At 55.6% G+C, this 18,692-nt stretch overlaps 1 protein-coding gene across 1 annotated transcript; it reads right to left on the reverse strand.

Annotated features, from left to right (window-relative positions):
• Positions 1-464: 464 nt before the first annotated feature.
• Positions 465-11,908, reverse strand: SIK1 (salt inducible kinase 1). Its single transcript, XM_027547127.1, has 14 exons — positions 11,755-11,908; positions 11,197-11,367; positions 10,635-10,751; positions 8,022-8,085; positions 7,698-7,859; positions 7,397-7,521; positions 7,047-7,170; positions 6,240-6,463; positions 5,841-5,987; positions 5,247-5,369; positions 4,926-5,142; positions 4,143-4,418; positions 3,228-3,462; positions 465-2,824 (listed from the first exon to the last, which is right to left on the reverse strand). The coding sequence occupies exons 2-14, from the start codon at positions 11,350-11,352 to the stop codon at positions 2,458-2,460; spliced, it is 2,337 nt and encodes a 778-aa protein (XP_027402928.1). The 5' UTR covers positions 11,353-11,367; positions 11,755-11,908; the 3' UTR covers positions 465-2,457.
• Between the last annotated feature and the right edge of the window lie 6,784 nt (positions 11,909-18,692).

Raw genomic sequence — 18,692 nt, forward strand, 5'->3', positions numbered from 1 at the left:
TAGAGTTGCCAGGCATCAAAGTGAAGAGTACCCTTTGTCTAGCAGCCATATCTGCCTTACTGCTAGAAAGTGGTGACACCAACTTTAAAAACTGGGAAATAGTTTGGCTGTGAGATTCTTCCGAAGCCTTGATTTACAGGTGGATCCAGAGAACATTAAGGCTGAAGAGGGAAGTATGAATGGTACCCTGGGAGAAGAGAACAGGCTGAAACCAGACCTGGCAGTTAAGACCTCCAGCTGATTAGCAGCGCTACCACCTGGGCTCAAGGGGTCTGAGAACCAGTAGGCCCACCCCCCAGCCCGGACCACCAAGCACCTTCTGCTCTAGCAGCTGAGAACCTGGGTCTGAGGCTCAGCGAGGCATGGGAGCTGGCACCTCGCCCTGTCCTCTAAGATCTGAGACTCATCGAACCTGGAGGGAGCGGCTTAGAAGGAGGGAGGCCACAAAGAACCGGGGGAAGAAGTCAAGGTTTTTTCCCCAAATGTTTTATTTAAATATTAAATTAAAAAACATACATCCACTAATCATTTGGCATATGTTTCTCACGTGAACATAAGAAATAAAATAATTCAGTTACGGTAAAAAAAAAAAACAAACCCAAACTATGTACATCTTCATCACACAGCACGGGGCCTAGGACAGGCCCCCGTGCTCAGTTCGCAGGACAGTGCTGCCGAGAATCCTACAGCACACGCGTCGCACACGCCGGACACAACACGAGACACGCCTGACAGCGACGAGAGAAAACTGCAGTGAGAGTAAAGTGCTTGTCACAGTTCTGAGGCCTTTGATCAATGGCATTCGAACAGATGCGTCGAGGGGTCGGGGGTGGGGGATGGCCTCGTGAGGGCTGATGGTGCCTCTGGAGGGGGCTGAGCTGGAGCCCCAGGGCCTCCGGCACTCTCCTGGTGCGAGTCACGAGAGGCTTGGGTGACTTGGCAGCCGCTGGGCACACGGAGTCCTTTGTCCTGATCCTGAAGCAGCCCCGGAGCAGCAGCAACAGGGCTGGGAGCCGGGAACACGCAGGCTGGGCCGGCTCCTGGGCCTCAGCAATCTTTGGCTTCTACAGGGGCCCCCTTCCCGAGCCAGCATCGCCCGGGTCGGCACCACCTGGGCCGGCATCACCCGTGCCTAACGCTGCAGGTGGCGAGAGCCGACGTGAGCTGAAGGCACCTGGGTTGGGGGGAGGCGTGGGGGGGACGACGGACGGCCCTGATCGGCCGCAGGGGTGGGAGCTGTGGCTGTCCTGCTCAGTCCAGTGGCTACCACCTGAGTTTCCCTGCCGGGTGAGCACGCACCTGTCTGCTGCCTGCTGGCCCCGCCTCCACCTGGACCTGGCGCCAGGTGCGTCGTCACGTTACCAGAGAGGGATGTTCAAACCAGGAACACAAAAATGTAGTAAAAAGTATAAAAAATAAGTAGTGTATGTTTGCCTCCTATGTATATACATGTACAGTATTTGCTTTAAAAAAGGAACAAAGCTTGAACAACACTGACCTGACCTCTCATTTCACTTTCCTAAAACGAAAGCCCACCAAGCGTGGGGCCCGGACAGGGTGGGCTGTCCCCCCACCACCAGCAGCCCCACACCGGCCACCCCCATCACAGACTCGCCATATTGCACGTTCCCCTCCCCAGTCAGTTGTTCTTTTTGGACCCTGATAATGAAATGCATAAAAACTTAATTAGCAGCGGAAATAAGAGGTGCAGGAGGAAGAAACCTCCCTGGCTGACTCCCTTTGAGGGCGCCCAAGTGACCAAGGGGAGCCCCCACCTCACTCCATCTCACTCAGGTTCCTCTCTGCAGCCCCTCCGAAGAATCCTGGAAAACTAACTCCCGAGCTGTTTATACAACATGCTCTCGAAAGATAAGAAAAACTATCCTCTGGGTTCTGATTTCAGGGGAGAGAATTCCAAGAACTCGTAGATCGTCTTCTCCTGGACTGGAGGTTAGAGCTTTTCAAAAACCGATACATAAAGCGGAAAGTTCACAGTTTTCAAGTGAAGCATAAGTGTTTCAGGAAGTGGAGAATTGTGGAAAAAAAAAAAAAAAAAACAAAAACACCACTAATCCACACGCACACATGCGCATACACACAGTGGAGACACACAGCTCACACCATGGTTTCCTGGGGCCAACTGGCCACCCCCCTGTGACCCTGCCCATACCACTGCTGGCTCCACCCACTGCCCTCCTCCCCATCCCATCCACCGGTCCCAACAACAGGCCCCTGGATTATTATTTTTCTTCAAAAAGTTTCCAGTCTCTACTCGGAGTTACAGTTGCTCAGTGCAAGGAAAAAAAAAATAATGATAATAATAATAAACTAAAAAATCCAAAACACCAAACATATTGCTTGTTTCGCTTCTGGAAAGTTATTGGCTTTGCGTCGGGAACCATCTTCACATACTCTGAAATTATTGCTTCAAGAAGTCAGCTGTCCCAGCCGGGGCCCTCACTGAACCAGGACGAAGGTGCCCAGCGGGCCTGAGGTCAGGTCTTCCATCTCACAGTCCCCATGGGGCAGCCCTGTGGGCTCCAGGCTCACGGGCAGCATGGCAAAGCGTGGCTGGGGGGCCGCTGCGGCGGGGCTGGGAGCTGTGGAGCCACTAATGCGCAGGTGGGCATCCAGGAGCTGGGCGGCTGAGGCCACCGGGGAGACGCCAGCCTGGAGCAGGTGGGGCGGCAGCAGAGGGCTGGGCCCCAGCCCCAGATCCTTCTGCAGTCCTGACATGTGGAGGGCGCCGTCGCAGGGGGCGAGGACCAAGGGGGCTGGCTGGCAGCTGGCTGGGGCCGTCGTGTGGTGCTGTAACTGGAGCAACCTGGCCGGACGGAGGGACAGTGGGAGCAGGTCAGTGCTGGCCAGCTGGTGGCTCGCAGCTCCCCCCACCACCGGCCAGACTGCCACACGATCGGGTTTCCACCTGCCAGAGCTGGAAGGCCTACCCCACAGAACCACGGGCTGGGGCTGCTCAGAACACGCCATTCTGTGTGTGACTAATCCCTGAGCAATTCCTGACATTTCCTTCCCCCTCCTGCTTTCAGAGCAGCTCAGAGATGCCAACCAGACATGACATTCTTCCTCGCTGCCCCCTCCCTCCCGCACCAGCTGATGCACCCCGCCCCCGCCCCCAGCCACAGGGAAGGAGCTCAGGGCTAACGATACTCAGGAGCCCCGAGGTCTGTGAGCCCTGCCCAGGTCTCAGCCGGTGCCCACAGGCCTACCTCTGCTGCTGCAGCACGTCCTCCAGCATGCCCCTGCCCTCCCAGCTGCCGGCTCCACCGCCGTGCAGGCCTGGGCTCTGCGCGGGCAGCTGGAAGGCATGCGGGCCGCCCCGGGAGGCCCGGCTGGAGGACGAGGGCTGGCACACCTGGCGCGCCAGCCCCTTGATCTTGTTCAGCCCCAGGAACCCCTTGGTCCTCGCGTTCTTCCTCAGCTGCTGCCGGAAGGCTTTTAGCCCTGGGGGAGGCAAAACCAACACGTGTCCAGACCTGTCCCCCAGCCCAGAACCAACGGCCTGTAGCTCGCTGGGGCTTCCAGGCAGTGGGGGGGCCGCGTGGTGTGACATGGTGGGATGAGGGGGTCAACACTTTCCTACAGGGTCAAGGGGCCCTCTAGTCACCCCATCACTTCATGACAGCCCCCCTCCTACAGTTGGGACATCATCCCCTTTTAGGGTTTGGTTTGGGACAGCAATTCCAGCACTGAAGAAGCACACATCTGGGCAGACAGTGGATCCTTCCACTCCTGTGGAAGGCAGGAGTGAGCAGTACAGGGGGCCTCAGCATCCCACAAGCCTGGAGGGGGCATTGGGAGAGCCTGATGTAGACTGCCTTCATGGCAGAGGCTCCCTGACCATCCCTCCTCCAGGTCGGGACCTGCTGCCTGGCGTCTAAGCACCTCTTGGGCTTTTAGGACCACCTTCTAGAGACCCCATGAGTTTGTCCTAGAAGCCAGGGCATCTAGAACCCAGGCAGCAGCTCTGGCCTGCCTGGAGGGGCACTGCTGCTCTACCAGAACTGCCTGGAGAGAGGATAGCCACCTGCCACAAGGGACAAAGTGATGCCCTGCCCCCGGGGGCGGTGGGTACACTCGGGTCTCCCGGAGAAGGTGGAAGTGGGCATGAAAGAGAAAGTCACCTTGAGTGAGCGAGGTGTCTGACGCCCTCCGGCCCTCCTGGAAGCTGACGGGCAGCAGGGCAGCTCCTCGCAGGGCCCCCTGCGCCTGCAGCATAGGCGTGGCAGACTGGGTGCCCAGCAGTGGCGAGGCCAGTCTGAGTGGGGAGCAGGCACCCACAAGCCCCTGAGCAGCCAGGTGTCCACTGAGCCCAGCTAGGCCATCGCCCGCAGAGGTCAGGCAGCTGTCTGAGCTGGTGCCTTCACAAGGACTGGCCACGGAGGGTGAGACGACAATACCTGTGGGAAGCGGGTGCAGCTGAGGCCCTGGGGACCCTGAGGCCAGACCCACCCCCAGTGCTCAACACTTCACCATGAGTCTAAGCACTCACGCCTCTGGGGCTCTGCATCCTCTGCAGCGTCTCCTGCAAACCCGGCCCTCTGATGGGGCAGACAGCTGTATCCCCCACCACCCTTACCCTCAACTCTGTGGACAGGACGTCCGTGACAGGCAGAGGCTACCAGAGTCCAGGGAGCCCTGACAGCCAGCACCGGGGGCTCCACAGCCGACAGTGGAGCTTGCACCCGGGACACAGAGGGGCCTGGGCCAAGGAGCTGTCCTGCCAGCCCAAGGACGGCTAAATCCCCTCTAGCCCTGATGCTCGAGAGCTCCCTGTTGGGTGTAAGTATGGTCCATCAGGCCTCGGGTGCTCAGGAATGGCAAACCTGGAGCACTGTCATCAGAAGAGGCTGCCCCGCCCCTAAGCCCACCTGTCAGGTGTGTGCGTGGCCCCCAGGGACACTTACATGGCGGGGCGCCTGGGGAGAAGCACGTGGAGACCTCGGCCAGCGTGTGCCTCCGGCCTGTGCTGCTGGGCAGGGGCTCCTGCACCTCCTGCTCCTCGTCCAGGCCTGGGCCTGGCCTGGCCTCCTCGCTGATGGCCGTGTCCAGAAGGCTGCTGGGGGAGATGGAGCGATGCCGGCACACCCCGCCAAAGCTGGTGTCCACGGGGAACATTAAGGGCTGCAAGGGACATACACAGACCGTGAGGCCAGGCTCGGGAGAGTCCCCACCACTGGGGACCAGATACGCCCACCCCAGACGCCCCCCACGAGGTGCTCACACACCTGCAGGGAGCTGTGGAGGTCATAGTCCATTTCGGCCTGTAGGACAGACTGCCCCAAGGTCTGGGGCTGCGTGCACAGCAGGGCGGAGCGGAGAGCGTCTCCAGGGAGGCCTTCCTGAGGCACCTGTGGGCCGGCAGATGAAGACAGAGGCCGTGAGGCACAGCGGCGGGGAATGACCACCGGCAACACGGCATCACCTGACAGACCAGGCTGGTTTCTGAGTTAACGAGCCTCAGCTGTGACCGGACAGGCTCAGGACACACGCACCCTCTCTCCAATGCCTTGCTGAGCAGGGAGACCAGGAGGAGCAGCCGGGAGGTGGCACCAGGGGCAGTGAAGGAACAGGGGGCTGATGGGCAGGGTCTGAACCCCAGCAGAGAGGCTGGCACCCCCTCTCCATCATGCCGTCTGCCAGCGAGCGGCTCACACAGGATCCCTATCCAGTGCCTAACGGGTGAGGGGACGTGACCTCGGGGCTCGGTCTGCAACCCCTCCTAGGGGTGTCTGAGAGGGGGACTCCTAACTTGGGGACACAGTCCAAGGCAGAGACACAGGTGGTGGGTGAGGAATCAAAGGCACTCGCTGCCCCCTCACCTCGAAACCACTGAGGTCTGTGCTCCGGGGCCTCTGCTGCCGGGCAGGGCCAGGGCGGGCTGGCTGGGCGAGCCGGTACTCCTTCAGCCGCTCCACGAGGAGGTAATAAATGGCGGCAAAGTGGTTGTAGCTTCTCTTCTGCAGTGACTGGGGCAGAGAAGAGGGTGGGGGTCAGAGAGGGGCTGGCAGAAGGGACGGTCCCTGACGAGACCACTCTGGGGTTATTCTGGGGCGGACGAGAGTACCCTTTCTAGCAGACGAGCAGCCCTTAAATGAGCCATGCTGCTCCCATTCTAACCTGGCTGGCAAGAGCCAGCTTCTCCGATCAGCCACCCAGGGAAGGCGCCCTCTTCCCCACCACGGCAGGCAGGCAGGCAGGCAGGCAGCCAGGCGGCTCACCTCCACGGTCTTCTTCCGGTCGACGCCCAGCATCTGCATGATGCCCAGGGCCTGTTCGTCGTAGTCGCCCACGCTGGAGGTGTAGCCGAGCAGGGAGAAGCCTGGGCAGGCCGGCAGCACCAGCGCCGGCTCAGCCTGCATCCACCTGTGCTGCCGGATCTGGGCGATGGTGATGCGCTTGGCGGGCTCCACCACCAGCATGCGGCGGATCAGCGTCTCACAGTCTGGAGGTGGGAGCGGAGCGCTGAGTCTGCGCACGGGCCGCCCGCCCATGCGTTCCCACCTCCCGCCTGGGCTCCTGCAGGGCACACAGCTCCCCAGCAAATGGCAAGCAGACCAGTGACCATCCCGGGGAACACAGAGGCCAAGAGGACTGCCAGCAAGGAAGGCCACCGGCTGAGGGATCGGCCCCTGGAGGACGTGGTCCTCAAGTCCACTAGACTGAGAACCACCTAGAACCCCCGTCCTGTGTGTTACTAGGCAGCGGTCAGAGCGGAAGAGAGAAGCCCAGTGTGGGGTGGGTGAGACTTGGGACACTGGGTCCCAGCCGGCTTCCCAACAGCCTGCAAAGGGGCAGGCCAGCCCCATACGCAGGGCCCATAAGCAGCCTCATAGGCACCTGATGAACACCCCACAGCGACACGGGACTGGCTGCCGGGCCCAACAGCAGACTCAGAAGACGGCCAAGCAGGCCTTGCAGGAAATGAATTCCTCCTCCTCCCCTCAGACTCTCATCCCAAGTTACCCAATGCATGGCCAGCAGGCTGCCAACCCCATGCGCCTGGAGGAGGCCAGGTCCTCACCTACCTCGGGACATGAAGAAGGGGATGCGGAACCGGCCTTCTAACACCCGCTGCCGCAGGGCCGGCAGGTTGGGCCCGTCGAAGGGCAGAGACCCGCACACGAGGACGTACAGCACAACGCCCAGGCTCTGCAGAAGGAGGACCAGGTCAGCACCTGTGCCCAGGCATCAGAGCCCTCCACCCTGTGCGCCCGTGCCCCCTCCGAGCCCCCAACCCTGCGCACCTGCATCCCCTCCAGACCCCCTCCACCCCCCCACACACCCATGCCCACTCCAAGTCCCCCACCACATGCACCTGAATCCCCCCCAGGCCCCCCCGCCCCACACATGTCCCATGTACCACCCAGGCTCCTACCCAGATGTCCAGCTGGGGGCCTTCATACTCCTTCCCCTCGAAGACCTCCGGGGCTGCATATGGGGGGCTTCCACACCACGTGGACAGAGGTTCTCCTGGGTTGTAGAAGTTCCCAAACCCAAAATCTGAGAGGCAAAGAAACAGGCGATGAAGTTGTGGCAGAAACAGCAAGGTCGAGGTTTCAAAGGCTCGTGCAAGAAAGCACGGACCCCTGGCAAGCAGGTACACCCCTCACACGGAGCACACTCGCGGCCCCTCACCCGCAGGCACCCCTCCCACTGGGCACGTTCCTGGCCCTCACCCGCCAGCTTGATGTCCATGTTGTCGTCCAGCAGCAGGTTCTCCGTCTTTAGGTCCCGATGTACGATGTTGTGGCTGTGGCAGTACTCCACGGCTGACAGAATCTGCCAGAACTTCTTCCGAGCTTCACTCTCGCTCAGGTGCCCATTGGAGGTCAAGTAATCTGAGGAGGGACAAAACGAAGCTCTAGCCCCAAACCCAAAAGTCCAGTTGTTGCTCGGGGCACAGAGAAAGAATGCTGGGGAGACCCCACCACTGGAGGGGCGAGTGGGAACAAGTTACTACCATTTCTTTCCAATAGATATCAAAAATCAGCGTGGCTTACCAAACATTTCTCCATTTTTTGCAAATTCAGTGACAATGTACAGCATATCCTTCGTTTCCATAACCTAAAAAAACAAAGACCTGACGTTTAATCACGTGAAAAAGGAACATATCAATGTTTCAAGAATCCGCTTGAAATCCTGTAAATTTTTAACTTCTCCAGAATAAGTATATTTGTTATTTCAAAAAATAGGGAAAGAAAAGAAAAACTTCCGCAATAAAGAGACAAAGGGACTTCCTACTCAGGAAGTTTTTTAAAATCAGATGTGAGCTCCTCACTAACCTGTCCACCTCAATACGCATCTGCTTCCAAAAACATCTGCTCGAACTGCAACTTGCCTCTGCCATATTTTTAACTCACTTTCCTCACCCAAAGTGAAGGCTCTGCAGGCCCCAGAAATAAAATAGATGCTAAGAGTTCTGCGAGGCCTTTCTACTAGAAGCTGAGCAGACAACAGATTATCCATGCCTAGGGCCAGCACAAGTTGAATAATAGATAAGAAGTTCCCCTCCCTACTTGCGTTACTGACTGACCTGATACATTAGGCTGAGAGAGGCCGGCTTTGCCAGGTAAGCTATGAAAGACCATTCTCTGTACAGCAAACCACTCAGCGTGTGTGTCAATAGCAACAGCCAACGTCAAATACACCTGAAAGGTTTGTTTACTGATCCGAGAATTTTATTTCATGTTGAAAAAAAGATGTTTTTAAGAGTTTAAAACATAACTAAGAAACAAGGTCAAATTCAAATCTTTGGTACTGAAAGGAGTAAAACAGACTCATGTATTTTAAAATATTTCATTTTTTAAACTATTGAATTTGTTACAATATTGCTTCTGTTTTATATTTCCGTTTTTTGGCCTCGAAGTATGTGGATCTTAGCTCCCTTTACAGGGATCAAACCCACAACCCCTGCATTGGAAGGCAAAGTGTTAACCACTGGACCACCAGGGACTATTTCAGAGGAAGTTATCCTTATTTAAAAAAGAGCTCTTCGAGGTTCAAAATGTAATTATTCCTTTAAAAAGGTACTTTGAGCCATAAACTTAAAGAGAAGAGCAGACACAATGCAGTTTAGCTGCAATTGTAACTGCCTTGGACCTGTGTGGTGGAGGGACTTTGAGTTTATCCCCTTCCTCAGTTTAAAAAAAGAGAGGCAGAAAGATTTAAGAGTCAACACGTTTGAAGTTTAAAAAAAAAAACCTCGAGGAAAGAGTTGAAGTGTCTCTCCAAGGTTCTGGGGCCCGGGCCAGCTGGATGCAAATTAGACATTAGTGTCACAACGAGAGCTGTACAATCATTGCTGCCCACTGAGCCCGTCATCTTCCAACAGCAGGTCCTGGAGCGGAGCAAATTCACCCCCAGAAAAGACCTCAACGTGGATCCCAGGGGCCAGGCATCTGGCTACCCGGGCTCCTCCTGCCCAGGGTCAGCGGAGGACAGGAAGACAGGGAAGGCCCTGGCTCATCCCCCTCGGCAAAGTCAAAGGCAGGCAGGCTTTAGCCCACTCCTGCGGAAACGGGGTGGGCACATTGCTCAGGCACTGACATCAGCCACTGTGGAGGAAACATCTTATCTGGGCCTCACGACGCGACGACAACAGAAACAAAACATGAACCGGAGTGCACGTGACGTGAGCTGTGCGCTTAACGACGCCGAGTAAACTGTCATTAGGGGAACACGAGCCTTGTGACTCCCTCATCCTTCATTGTAACCGAGGGCAGCAGCGTTCCCCAGGGTCACTTCAATCACAGTCCTCTCTCCACCTCGCCTTGCCAAGGGCACACCCCCCCACACACACATGGTCCTCTATTCATCGTGGATCCACAGGGTTTCATGAGACTCCTCAAAAGGAACTTATACCCAACACAACTGGGTGAATGCAAAGAACACATCCTTCCGAAGTGGATCTAAGTTCATTCTACAGAAGTGGCTGGCTAAGGAAGAGATCGCTCTGCTGTCCTAATAAAATCAGCACCTAGTTTCCAAAGGTACAATTTATTAGTCTTAACAGGAGAACAAAAATAAAGTCACAAAGCAAACCAACAGGCGGACAGGGTGAGGTGCGTTCTCAATGTGGATTAGATGTCAAGTTCCCTGCTCTCACCTGGGCACAAGTGTTTTATGTCTCCATTTCTGATGGGAGGGTTGAAACAGAAGAGACAAATGCTCACTGCTGCCTTGGCATAGGTAAGTTTACAAAAACTGGTAAGAGCAGCTAGTTTTAAAGTTTATTAAAAATCTGCCGAGGTAGAAGTGTCTAGACTCAAATTTGTCCTTTCACACTAAATGGTTGACTCTCAGCAATACAGAAATCCATGTGTTTTTTTTGTTTGTTTTCATAGTAAATTTAACAATTGACCTCCAACGCATCCAAAACTGGAGCAAGTAACAGTATCAAATAAAACTTAAATGAAGCAAATCTGGATTATAATCCAAAAGCAAGAAAAAATTAGTGCACAGCTCACAAAAATCAATCTTTTTACCTTCTACAATCAACTCCCTGACTCCCACCCAGCGAGACAACCTTCAGAAACTGTAGACTTAAGTTGTTGAAAATTAAAAAATGATACACTTGCCAGAAGTAACAGTGGAACGCACACTTGAATCCTTACCTGATAGAGCTTTATAATGTGAGGATGATTCAGAAGCTTCATGATCTGAACCTCTCGATAGATTTTCTCCAAATTGCTTGAATCTAATCGTGCTTTGTCGATTATTTTTATTGCAACCTACAAATTATTAATAAAGGATATTTTGTTGAAATAAAACTCTGCGTTGAGCTAATTTACACACTTCGTTTTTTGCAGGTTAAATTCTAAAACACTTCATGTCCCCAAAGGTCACAAAAACTTAGGGAGGAAAATAACAAAAGTAACCAAAAAAGTCAAAGTTCAATAAATGCCTTAAGTCTCTGCAGACTCGTTTTACAGGCTCCAGCTGCACTCCTGGGTATTTGGTCATTATCCTTCTTGCTACTCCCCAGTATCTGTACAATTTACGCATAATCATAACATATCGCATTTCTTTCTATACAGAACTGATAAAAACTGTCAGCGTTTCGACCTTGGGACGATGGACCCCACAAGGAGGGATTTCACCAGCTTCCCCGACTTCGGGGAAAGGGGGTATCCACCCGCGGAGGGTCCACCCCGGGGTTCCGCCCCCACCACGCACCTGCGTTTTGGTGACTCGATGCCGGGCCAGCTTCACCACCGCGAAATTGCCCTTGCCGAGGGTCCGCTCGATGTCGTAGAAGCCCACCCGGAGAGGCTTCTGCTGGCCCTGGCCCGAGCCCGCGGGGGCCGCGCTCAACTCGGACATGATCACCATGGTTCCGGGCCGCACCTACGGGCGGGGGGCGCGCTCAGCTTGGCGTCTGCAGACCCGACCCCGGGCGCGCGGACCCGCGGCCACCGCCCCCGCCGACGACTTGCTCCACCGCGAGACCCGATCCGGGAGCCGTGCGCCCCGCTCATACGCCCGCCGCCCGCAGTCGGATCCGCTCAGGCTCCGGGTCCCAAGCCCCGCGGGACGCGTGGACCGCGGCCCGCGCCCGTCTCCGTCCTGAGCCCTGGACCCTCGCTCCCACGGCCCCCAGCTGTCTGCCGCACAACAAAGGGGAAGCCGGCGGCGGCGCCCCGGCCCGAAAACCCCGCGCGCGCACCTGCGGGGCCGCCGAGCCCGCAGCCCCGAGCCCGGCGGCGGCCACCGGCCCACCGGGCCGCGCCTCACCTCCGCCGCCCTCGGAGCGCCGAGGCTGGGACACCGCTCGCCCCGCGGCCCCCGCCGCCTGTTCGGCCGTTCGCTCTGCCCGGCCGCCAACTGCTCCGCCGCCTGCCGCCCGGGCTGCGCCGCATGTCAGCTCTGAGCCGGGAGCCGCGCTCTCCAGCCGCACGCGCCGTCCGCCCCGCCCCCGGCCCCGCCCCCGGGCTCCCGGGCCCGCCCCGTCACTCCCCCACGCCGCCGGCCCCGCCCACGGCAGCCCCGCCCACGCCGCCGCCGCCGGATTGATACATCCCCATTGACGTCCTTTTGACGCCAGAGCGACGCGCGGCCGAGCGCCAGGCGGAGGGAGAGCGGGAGATCGGGCGGTTGCCAAGAGACTGGCGGCTCTGACGCGCGCGCTGATGAGGCCGTCGCCATGGCGACCGTGGGGCGGTGACGTCAGGGGCCCCGGCCGCCTGAGGCCCGCCCGCGAGCGCCCGCGCTCCCGCCGGCGCGCGACCCCTACCGGACGCCTAGGGCGCTGCGGGAGGCTTAACCGTTTCGTCCCCAGTGAGAGCCTGCCCTTCCTCAAACGGGCGCACGGCCGCCTTCGCGCTGGTCTCCCCCTTCTCGCTTCCTCCCAGCAGGCTTGGTTCTAGCGCGGTTCTGAAACTCCTTAAGTGCAGCACGGTTGCGGTTGCGTCCTCTGCAGACCCCTACTCCCGGGTCCCTATTATCGGGCTGCGAGTTTCATGTGTCCCCTAGTTTCCTTCGGAAGTGCTCGGCCTTGGAGCCTCAGGGGAAGTACCAGGTGGGGCCCGGGAAAGGTCACAGACGCGCAGAATGTGGCCATACGAGGTGCAGATGACAGCAGGCCAGGTCTCACCCCCCATATCGGTCACCGGCTCCACGGAGGAGCCGCCACCCGCCAGGGACCCTTCTGAGCGTGGCAAGCACGGACATGGAAGTCATGGGCGTCCCACTTCGACTGCTCTTGCTCTGTACTGAAACGTCAACACTGGAAACCGGTCAGCCTCTCTGTAACCTACACTGGGGGCCTGGGGGCTGCCTGAGTGCGGTGAGCCCCCAGGGGAGTGGTTCAGCCCACCCGGCCCATTCACCTCCAATCTGAGGTCAGCAGCCAGCTGGTGACTGGAGGCAGCCCTTTGCTGAAGAAACCTAGCAGGCTGGAGAGAAGAAGAAAGCCCAGTGAGCTGATTTCTGGGCTGACCTGAGGTCTAGGTGGGAATGGACCCCACTCCTGAAGGACCAGGGTGTTGAGAAATCCAGTTAGCACACCTTAAATAAAGGCCAGTTTCCCTGATGGCTCAGATGGTAAAGAATGTGCCTGCAATGCAGGAGACCTGGGTTTGATCCCCGGGTAGGGAAGTTCCCCTGGAGAAGGAATGGCAACCCACTCTAGTATTCTTGCCTGGAGAATCCCATGGACAGAGGGGCCTGGCGGCTACAGTGCATGGAGTCCTGAAGGTCAGACGTGATTGAGTGACTAACACTTCGCTTTCTTTTGACTCAGTCCAGGTGCTTTGTATGCAGATGACAAAAGGGTCCTGTCCCTTGGGGACGGGGGTGCAGGTGGGAGGGAGAGCCCTCCAAAAGGGCCAACAGGAGGGTCAACAGTGAGCAAGGACCTCATCCCTGCGAGGGTGGACACTGCAGGTCCCTTGGCCTTGGTCACTTTTGTCTGCTGCCGGGTCCACCATGCTGTCTCCTCGAGCTTCGGTGGAGGAGCTGGCAGGGACCTGTGCCCTCAGGACAGAGGTCAAGGCAGGAGGGGGAGAGCATGAAAATGGCAGCAGGTGACAGTTTCCATTGGCATCACTGCTCAATGCATGTTCCTTTACGCCTCTGCAGAGAAGACACTGTCTAAGGGAAGACACAGCCTATGGCAAATACTATTTATTAAATATTAGGGAGGCAGATGGAAGGCAGAAGAATCTGCCTGCAATACAGGGGACCTGGGTTCAATCCCTGGGTCAGGAAGATCCCCTGGAGAAGGGCATGGCTACCCACTCCAGTATTCTTGCCTGGGAAACTCTATGGACAGAGGAGCCTGGCAGGCTACAGTCCACGGAGTCACAAAGAGTCGGAAACGACTGAGCGACTCAGCACAGCACCCGGCCTGCAATCGTTTTCCTTGTGTTCAAGTATGACTTCAGAGGAGAGGGTGGGGAGCAAGAGGTAAGCGAAATGGATACAGAGCTTGGACACCTTCTGGGGAGGTGCAACACCTTTTCGGTGCTGGCCAGCTGCTCCGCGAGGGTGTCTCATGGAATCGGATATGCTTCTCTGGTGCCCAGTCACAGGCTGGGGCTAACATGTGCCATCACCCCCCTCCCTGGGCACAGTTTGTGGCTTTAGTTTGTCTTGAAAGGCCTTTCAAGGCCATTAATAGTCTCAGAGTTTCCCTTAGTCTTTCAAAATGCCCTCGTTATCTGTCCCAGGTTTATCCATAGAGAATTTGGAGGAATATTCTTCCTTCCAGCTGAGTAGTTTACAACCGTGAGTTATTTACAAAGTAGTTTACTCTCCTTCTGGGGGTCTGGCACCCTGCTCTAGATCTTGGATGCAGAGGCCCATCAGCACAAATTCACAGGGTGCTGGGAGAATCCCAACCTCTCTCTGCCTGCGTTGTCCGAAGAGCCGGCTCACTGCCCAAGGGGCTGAGGGATGGCCACCCCATGTTGGGCTGTCAGATGGTGGGACCCTCAGGAAGGGCTGGGGGCGGGGTCAGGTGAGCCTGGGTCCAGGGGCCTTCTCTGGGGAGGCAGCTTTCAGCTCTTTTGACTGCAGTTTCTTTTCGGCGCAGACAAAAGTGCTTCCCAACAGCCGGGTGTTTGCTAATGTCGGTGACCTTTCTAAAGACTCCAGCCAGATCTGGAGCTGGGTAGGTGAGAGGGCAGAGCCATTTGTGCGCTGGATGTCACTGGGATGAGCCCGAGGAATGCTCTTGCGTCACAGAACAAGGGACAGCAGGTGAGTGCCTGCGGGTCCCTGGTGTCTTCTCTCTGCGTCTCATTCTCCTAGGAAGAGAGGAGCTCAAGATGTCCATATCTATGCCTGTATGTAGATAGACATAGATAACACAGGCATAGGCATATCAGATACAGGTATAGATAATAGATGTAGATACATCGTTGCAGAGTCAGAAACAAAGATTTCTTTTCCATTTGGAGTTTCTTAAGCCTGTCTTATAATGGCAGTATTTCTGGAATTGGTCTTCCTGTTTCTTGCTCTTGAGCCTGCAGACCCTGTAACAGGAAGTGGGTCTCTTTAGCATTCACACTGTCCTGGCCAGGCACCCCAAGGCTCTGAACAGGAGCAAGATGTGAAATTCTCAAAATAAATCAATACACTCTGAGAGCTGGGCCTGGAGGCAGCATTTACACACAGCAGGGTGTGCCCCACCTGCCCCGTAAGGCGTCCTAAACCTGCTTCCCTCTGTGACTAAAGGCAGGGGAACAGCCACACCCCTCTCCAGATGGCTTTCCCCTGGTCACCCCGAGTAAGACAAGGCTTTCTTTTTTCCACTTTTAAAAGTCTTTATTACCCAAGTAAGACGGTAGGTGTTGTGAGAGGCATCAGAGGGCAGACACACAAACCATAATCACAGAAAACTAGTCAATCTAATCACACGGACCACAGCCTTGGCCATCTAGTCAAGGCTATGGTTTTTCCAGTGGTCACGTATGGATGTGAGAGCTGGACTGTGAAGAAAGCTGAGTGTCAAAGAATTGATGCTTTTGAACTGTGGTGTTGGAGAAGACTCTTGAGAGTCCCTTGGACTGCAAGGAGATCCAACCAGTCCATTCTGAAGGAGATCAGTCCTGGGTGTTCATTGTAAGGATGATGTTGAAGCTGAAATTCCAATCCTTTGGCCACCTGATGCAAAGAGCTGACTCATTTGAAAAGACCCTGATGCTTGGAGGGATTGGGGGCAGGAGGAGAAGGGGACGACAGAGGATGAGATGGCTGAATGGCATCACTGACTCAATGCACATGAGTTTGGGTGAACTCCGGGAGTTGGTGATGGACAGGGAGGCCTGGCGTGCTACAGTTCATGGGGTCGCAAAGAGTCGGACGTGACTGAGAGACTGAACTGAACTGAACTGAAAGTCTTTATTGAATTTGTTACAGTATTGTTTTTGTTTTATGTTTTGGTTTTTTGGCCAAAAAACCAAAACCCTGAGGCCACAGGGACCTCAGCTCCCTGCTCAGGGCTGGAACCCGCACGCCCTGCATTGGAAGGCAAAGCCTTAACCCCTGGACCACCAGGGAAGACCCCACTTTTCTCTCTTGACACCCTCCTCCTAGGGACTCAAAGCCTCCTGGCTTTGCTTCATCTGGTTTCGTGTGGTTTATCAAAGGCATCAGCCCTGTGATTTCAGAATAAGATCAGCCACCAGCAGCATCCTTGGGCCTCAGGGGCAGCCCTGGTCACTTCTGCTGCCCTCTGTGCTTGCAGAGCTTGACACGGACACATTAATAGCCATGTGTGCACTTTGTCTGAGAATCACAATCTCTGACCTGGCATTCAGCAGACAGGAGAGCCCAGATCTTCACAGGCTAACTCAGGAGCTTGGCTGAACTGGCCGGCCGGCACCACCAAGTGGGTCAACCGTCCGTGGCTTCCCCTCCTATGGGTGGGACCCATTTGTTCCGTGACTGCTGTGATGATGGCTCCATTTCTCAGACCAGGCCCTCCACAGGCTGAGGGAGATGGAATATCTGGCCTGGGGATGTTGGGCCCAGGCTGGGGGGTCCCTGGGGCTCTGGGGAGGCAGCCATGGACGGGCAGAGCAGATTCTCAACTCTCTGGGGTTCATACCCACACAGGCAGGAGCTTCCTGTTGGTCCCACAACCCCAAGTTCTAAGCTCTCTCCTCCTGTCTCTGTTCCTGTCACCACTGAGGCACTGGGCACAGCTAATGGGGTGGCCGTGGTGACATTGACAGGCCAGGGAGTGTGTATCTCCCTGACCCATGTTCTGAAGACAGTTATTGTAAGGAAACTGGAGGTGGGGTCACAGAGGGGCGAGGTGAGCAGCAGTGAGTCAGCAAAGGCCTGGATAGAGGCATCGCATTTACTGGGGTCTTGTTAAGAAAAGCCACATCAATGGACTTCCCTGATGGCCCAGTGATTAAGAATCGGCCTTCCAGTGCAGAGGATGTGGGTTCAATCCCTGGTCGGGGAACTAAATCCCACAATACCATGGGGCAGCTAAGCCCACACTCCACAACTACAGAACGGTGAGTACCAGCAAAGAAAACCTCAGTTCAGTCGCTCTGTCGTGTCTGACTCTTTATGACCCCACAGACTGCAGCACACTAGGCTACCCTGTATCACCCACTCCCAGAGCTTGCTCAAACTCATGTCTATCTAGTTGGTGATGCCATCCAACCGTCTCATCTTCTGTCGTCCCCTTCTCCTCCCACCTTCAATCTTTCCCAGCATCAGGGTCTTTTCCAATGACTCAGTTCTTCCCATCAGGTGGCCAAAGGATTGGAGTTTCAGCTTCAGCATCAGTCCTTCCAATGAATATTCAGGACTGATTTCCTTTAGGATTGACTGGTTGGATCTCCTTGCAGGCCAAGGGACTCTCAAGAGTCTTCTCCAACACCACAGTTCAGAAGCATCAATTCCTCGGGGCTCAGCTTTCTTTATAGTCCAACTCTCACATCTATACGTAACTCCTGGAAAAACCATGGCTTTGACTAGACAGACCTTTGTTGGTAAAGTAAGACCTTTGTTGGTCTGCGTTTTAGTATGCCGTCTAGATTTGTCATAACTTTATTTCCAAGAAGCAAGCATCTTTCAATTTCATGGCTGCAATCACCATCTGCAGTGATTTTGGAGCCCAAAAAAGTAAAGTCTGTCACTGTTTCCATTGTTTCCCCATCTATTTGCCATGAAGTGATGAAACCGGATGCCACAATCTTAGTTTTCTTAATGTTGAGCTTTATGCAAACTTTTTCACTCTCCTCTTTCACTTTCATCAAGAGGCCCTTTAGTTCTTCACTTTCTGCCATAAGGGTGGTGTCATCTGCATATCTGAGGTTATTGATATTTCTCACAGTAATCTTGATTCCAGCTTGTGCTTCATCCAGCCTGGCATTTTGCATGATGTACTCTGCATACAAGTTAAATAAACAGGGTGACAATATACAGCCTTGATGTACTCCTTTCCCAATTTGGAAACAGTCTGTTGTTCCATGTCCAGTTCTAACCGTTGCTTAGACCTAGCACAGCCAAAATAAAGATTAAGAAAAAAGAAAAGTCTCAAGACTCCTTGTAGGGGGTGGTCAGTTGTCCTGGCAGCTTCCTGTATAAACCGCTTTCCTCAGGTGGAGGGAAAGGGCCTCCAGAAATGACAGGGGCTCCACCATTTGACTAGAAGTGGCAGGCAGTCAGGGAAAGGAGTTCTGACTTCTCCATGCTGAGGAGCGGAAGCCTCTGGGGCACATGGGGGAAAAGGACCAGGAGCCCAGAGTGGGACCATGTATCAGTCTTCTGCATGGGCCACATGGAGCTCCCCGATTCCATCCAAGAGATGTTGGACTTCTAAGGGCTGGTTCTCAGCACATTGTCTCTGGGCCACGCACTGGATTCAAGTACGGTGTACTGGCCTGTGTTACTCTTCACTCATTCCTCAAATCTATGAATTCTACTCTCTGCAAGCACCATGCTAGGCTGGCGAACATGGGTGAGCTCTGTGACAGACCAGTAGGGACCGTGGGAAGGGAAGGGCCAAGTCAGAGAGAGAAGAGACGGCCTGGCATGCCAGGGCCAACGGAGTCACCTTCCAGCGTCCACCCAGGCTTGTGAAGCACCTGCCAATGGCCTCGCACTGTCTGGGGCTGTGAGCACAGTGGGAGGAGAACAGATGAGATACCTTCTTCACCTGAGGGCCGCCAGCCACATCAGGAGGAGGACAAGAAAGAGAAGAC

This window comes from Bos indicus x Bos taurus, chromosome 1 (assembly GCF_003369695.1).
Source record: "Bos indicus x Bos taurus breed Angus x Brahman F1 hybrid chromosome 1, Bos_hybrid_MaternalHap_v2.0, whole genome shotgun sequence".
NCBI lineage: Eukaryota > Metazoa > Chordata > Mammalia > Artiodactyla > Bovidae > Bos > Bos indicus x Bos taurus.

Excerpts from the sequence above, each read along its gene's own strand:
- SIK1 (XM_027547127.1), bottom strand. The coding sequence starts at position 11,352 with ATGGTGATCATGTCCGAGTTGAGCGCGGCCCCCGCGGGCTCGGGCCAG. Across the intron at positions 7,171-7,396 it reads GCCCCCAGCTGGACATCTGG|AGCCTGGGCGTTGTGCTGTA; the intron begins GTAGGAGCCTGG and ends CTCCTTCTGCAG. Across the intron at positions 5,143-5,246 it reads ACCTCCACAGCTCCCTGCAG|CCCTTAATGTTCCCCGTGGA; the intron begins GTGTGTGAGCAC and ends TGTCCCTTGCAG.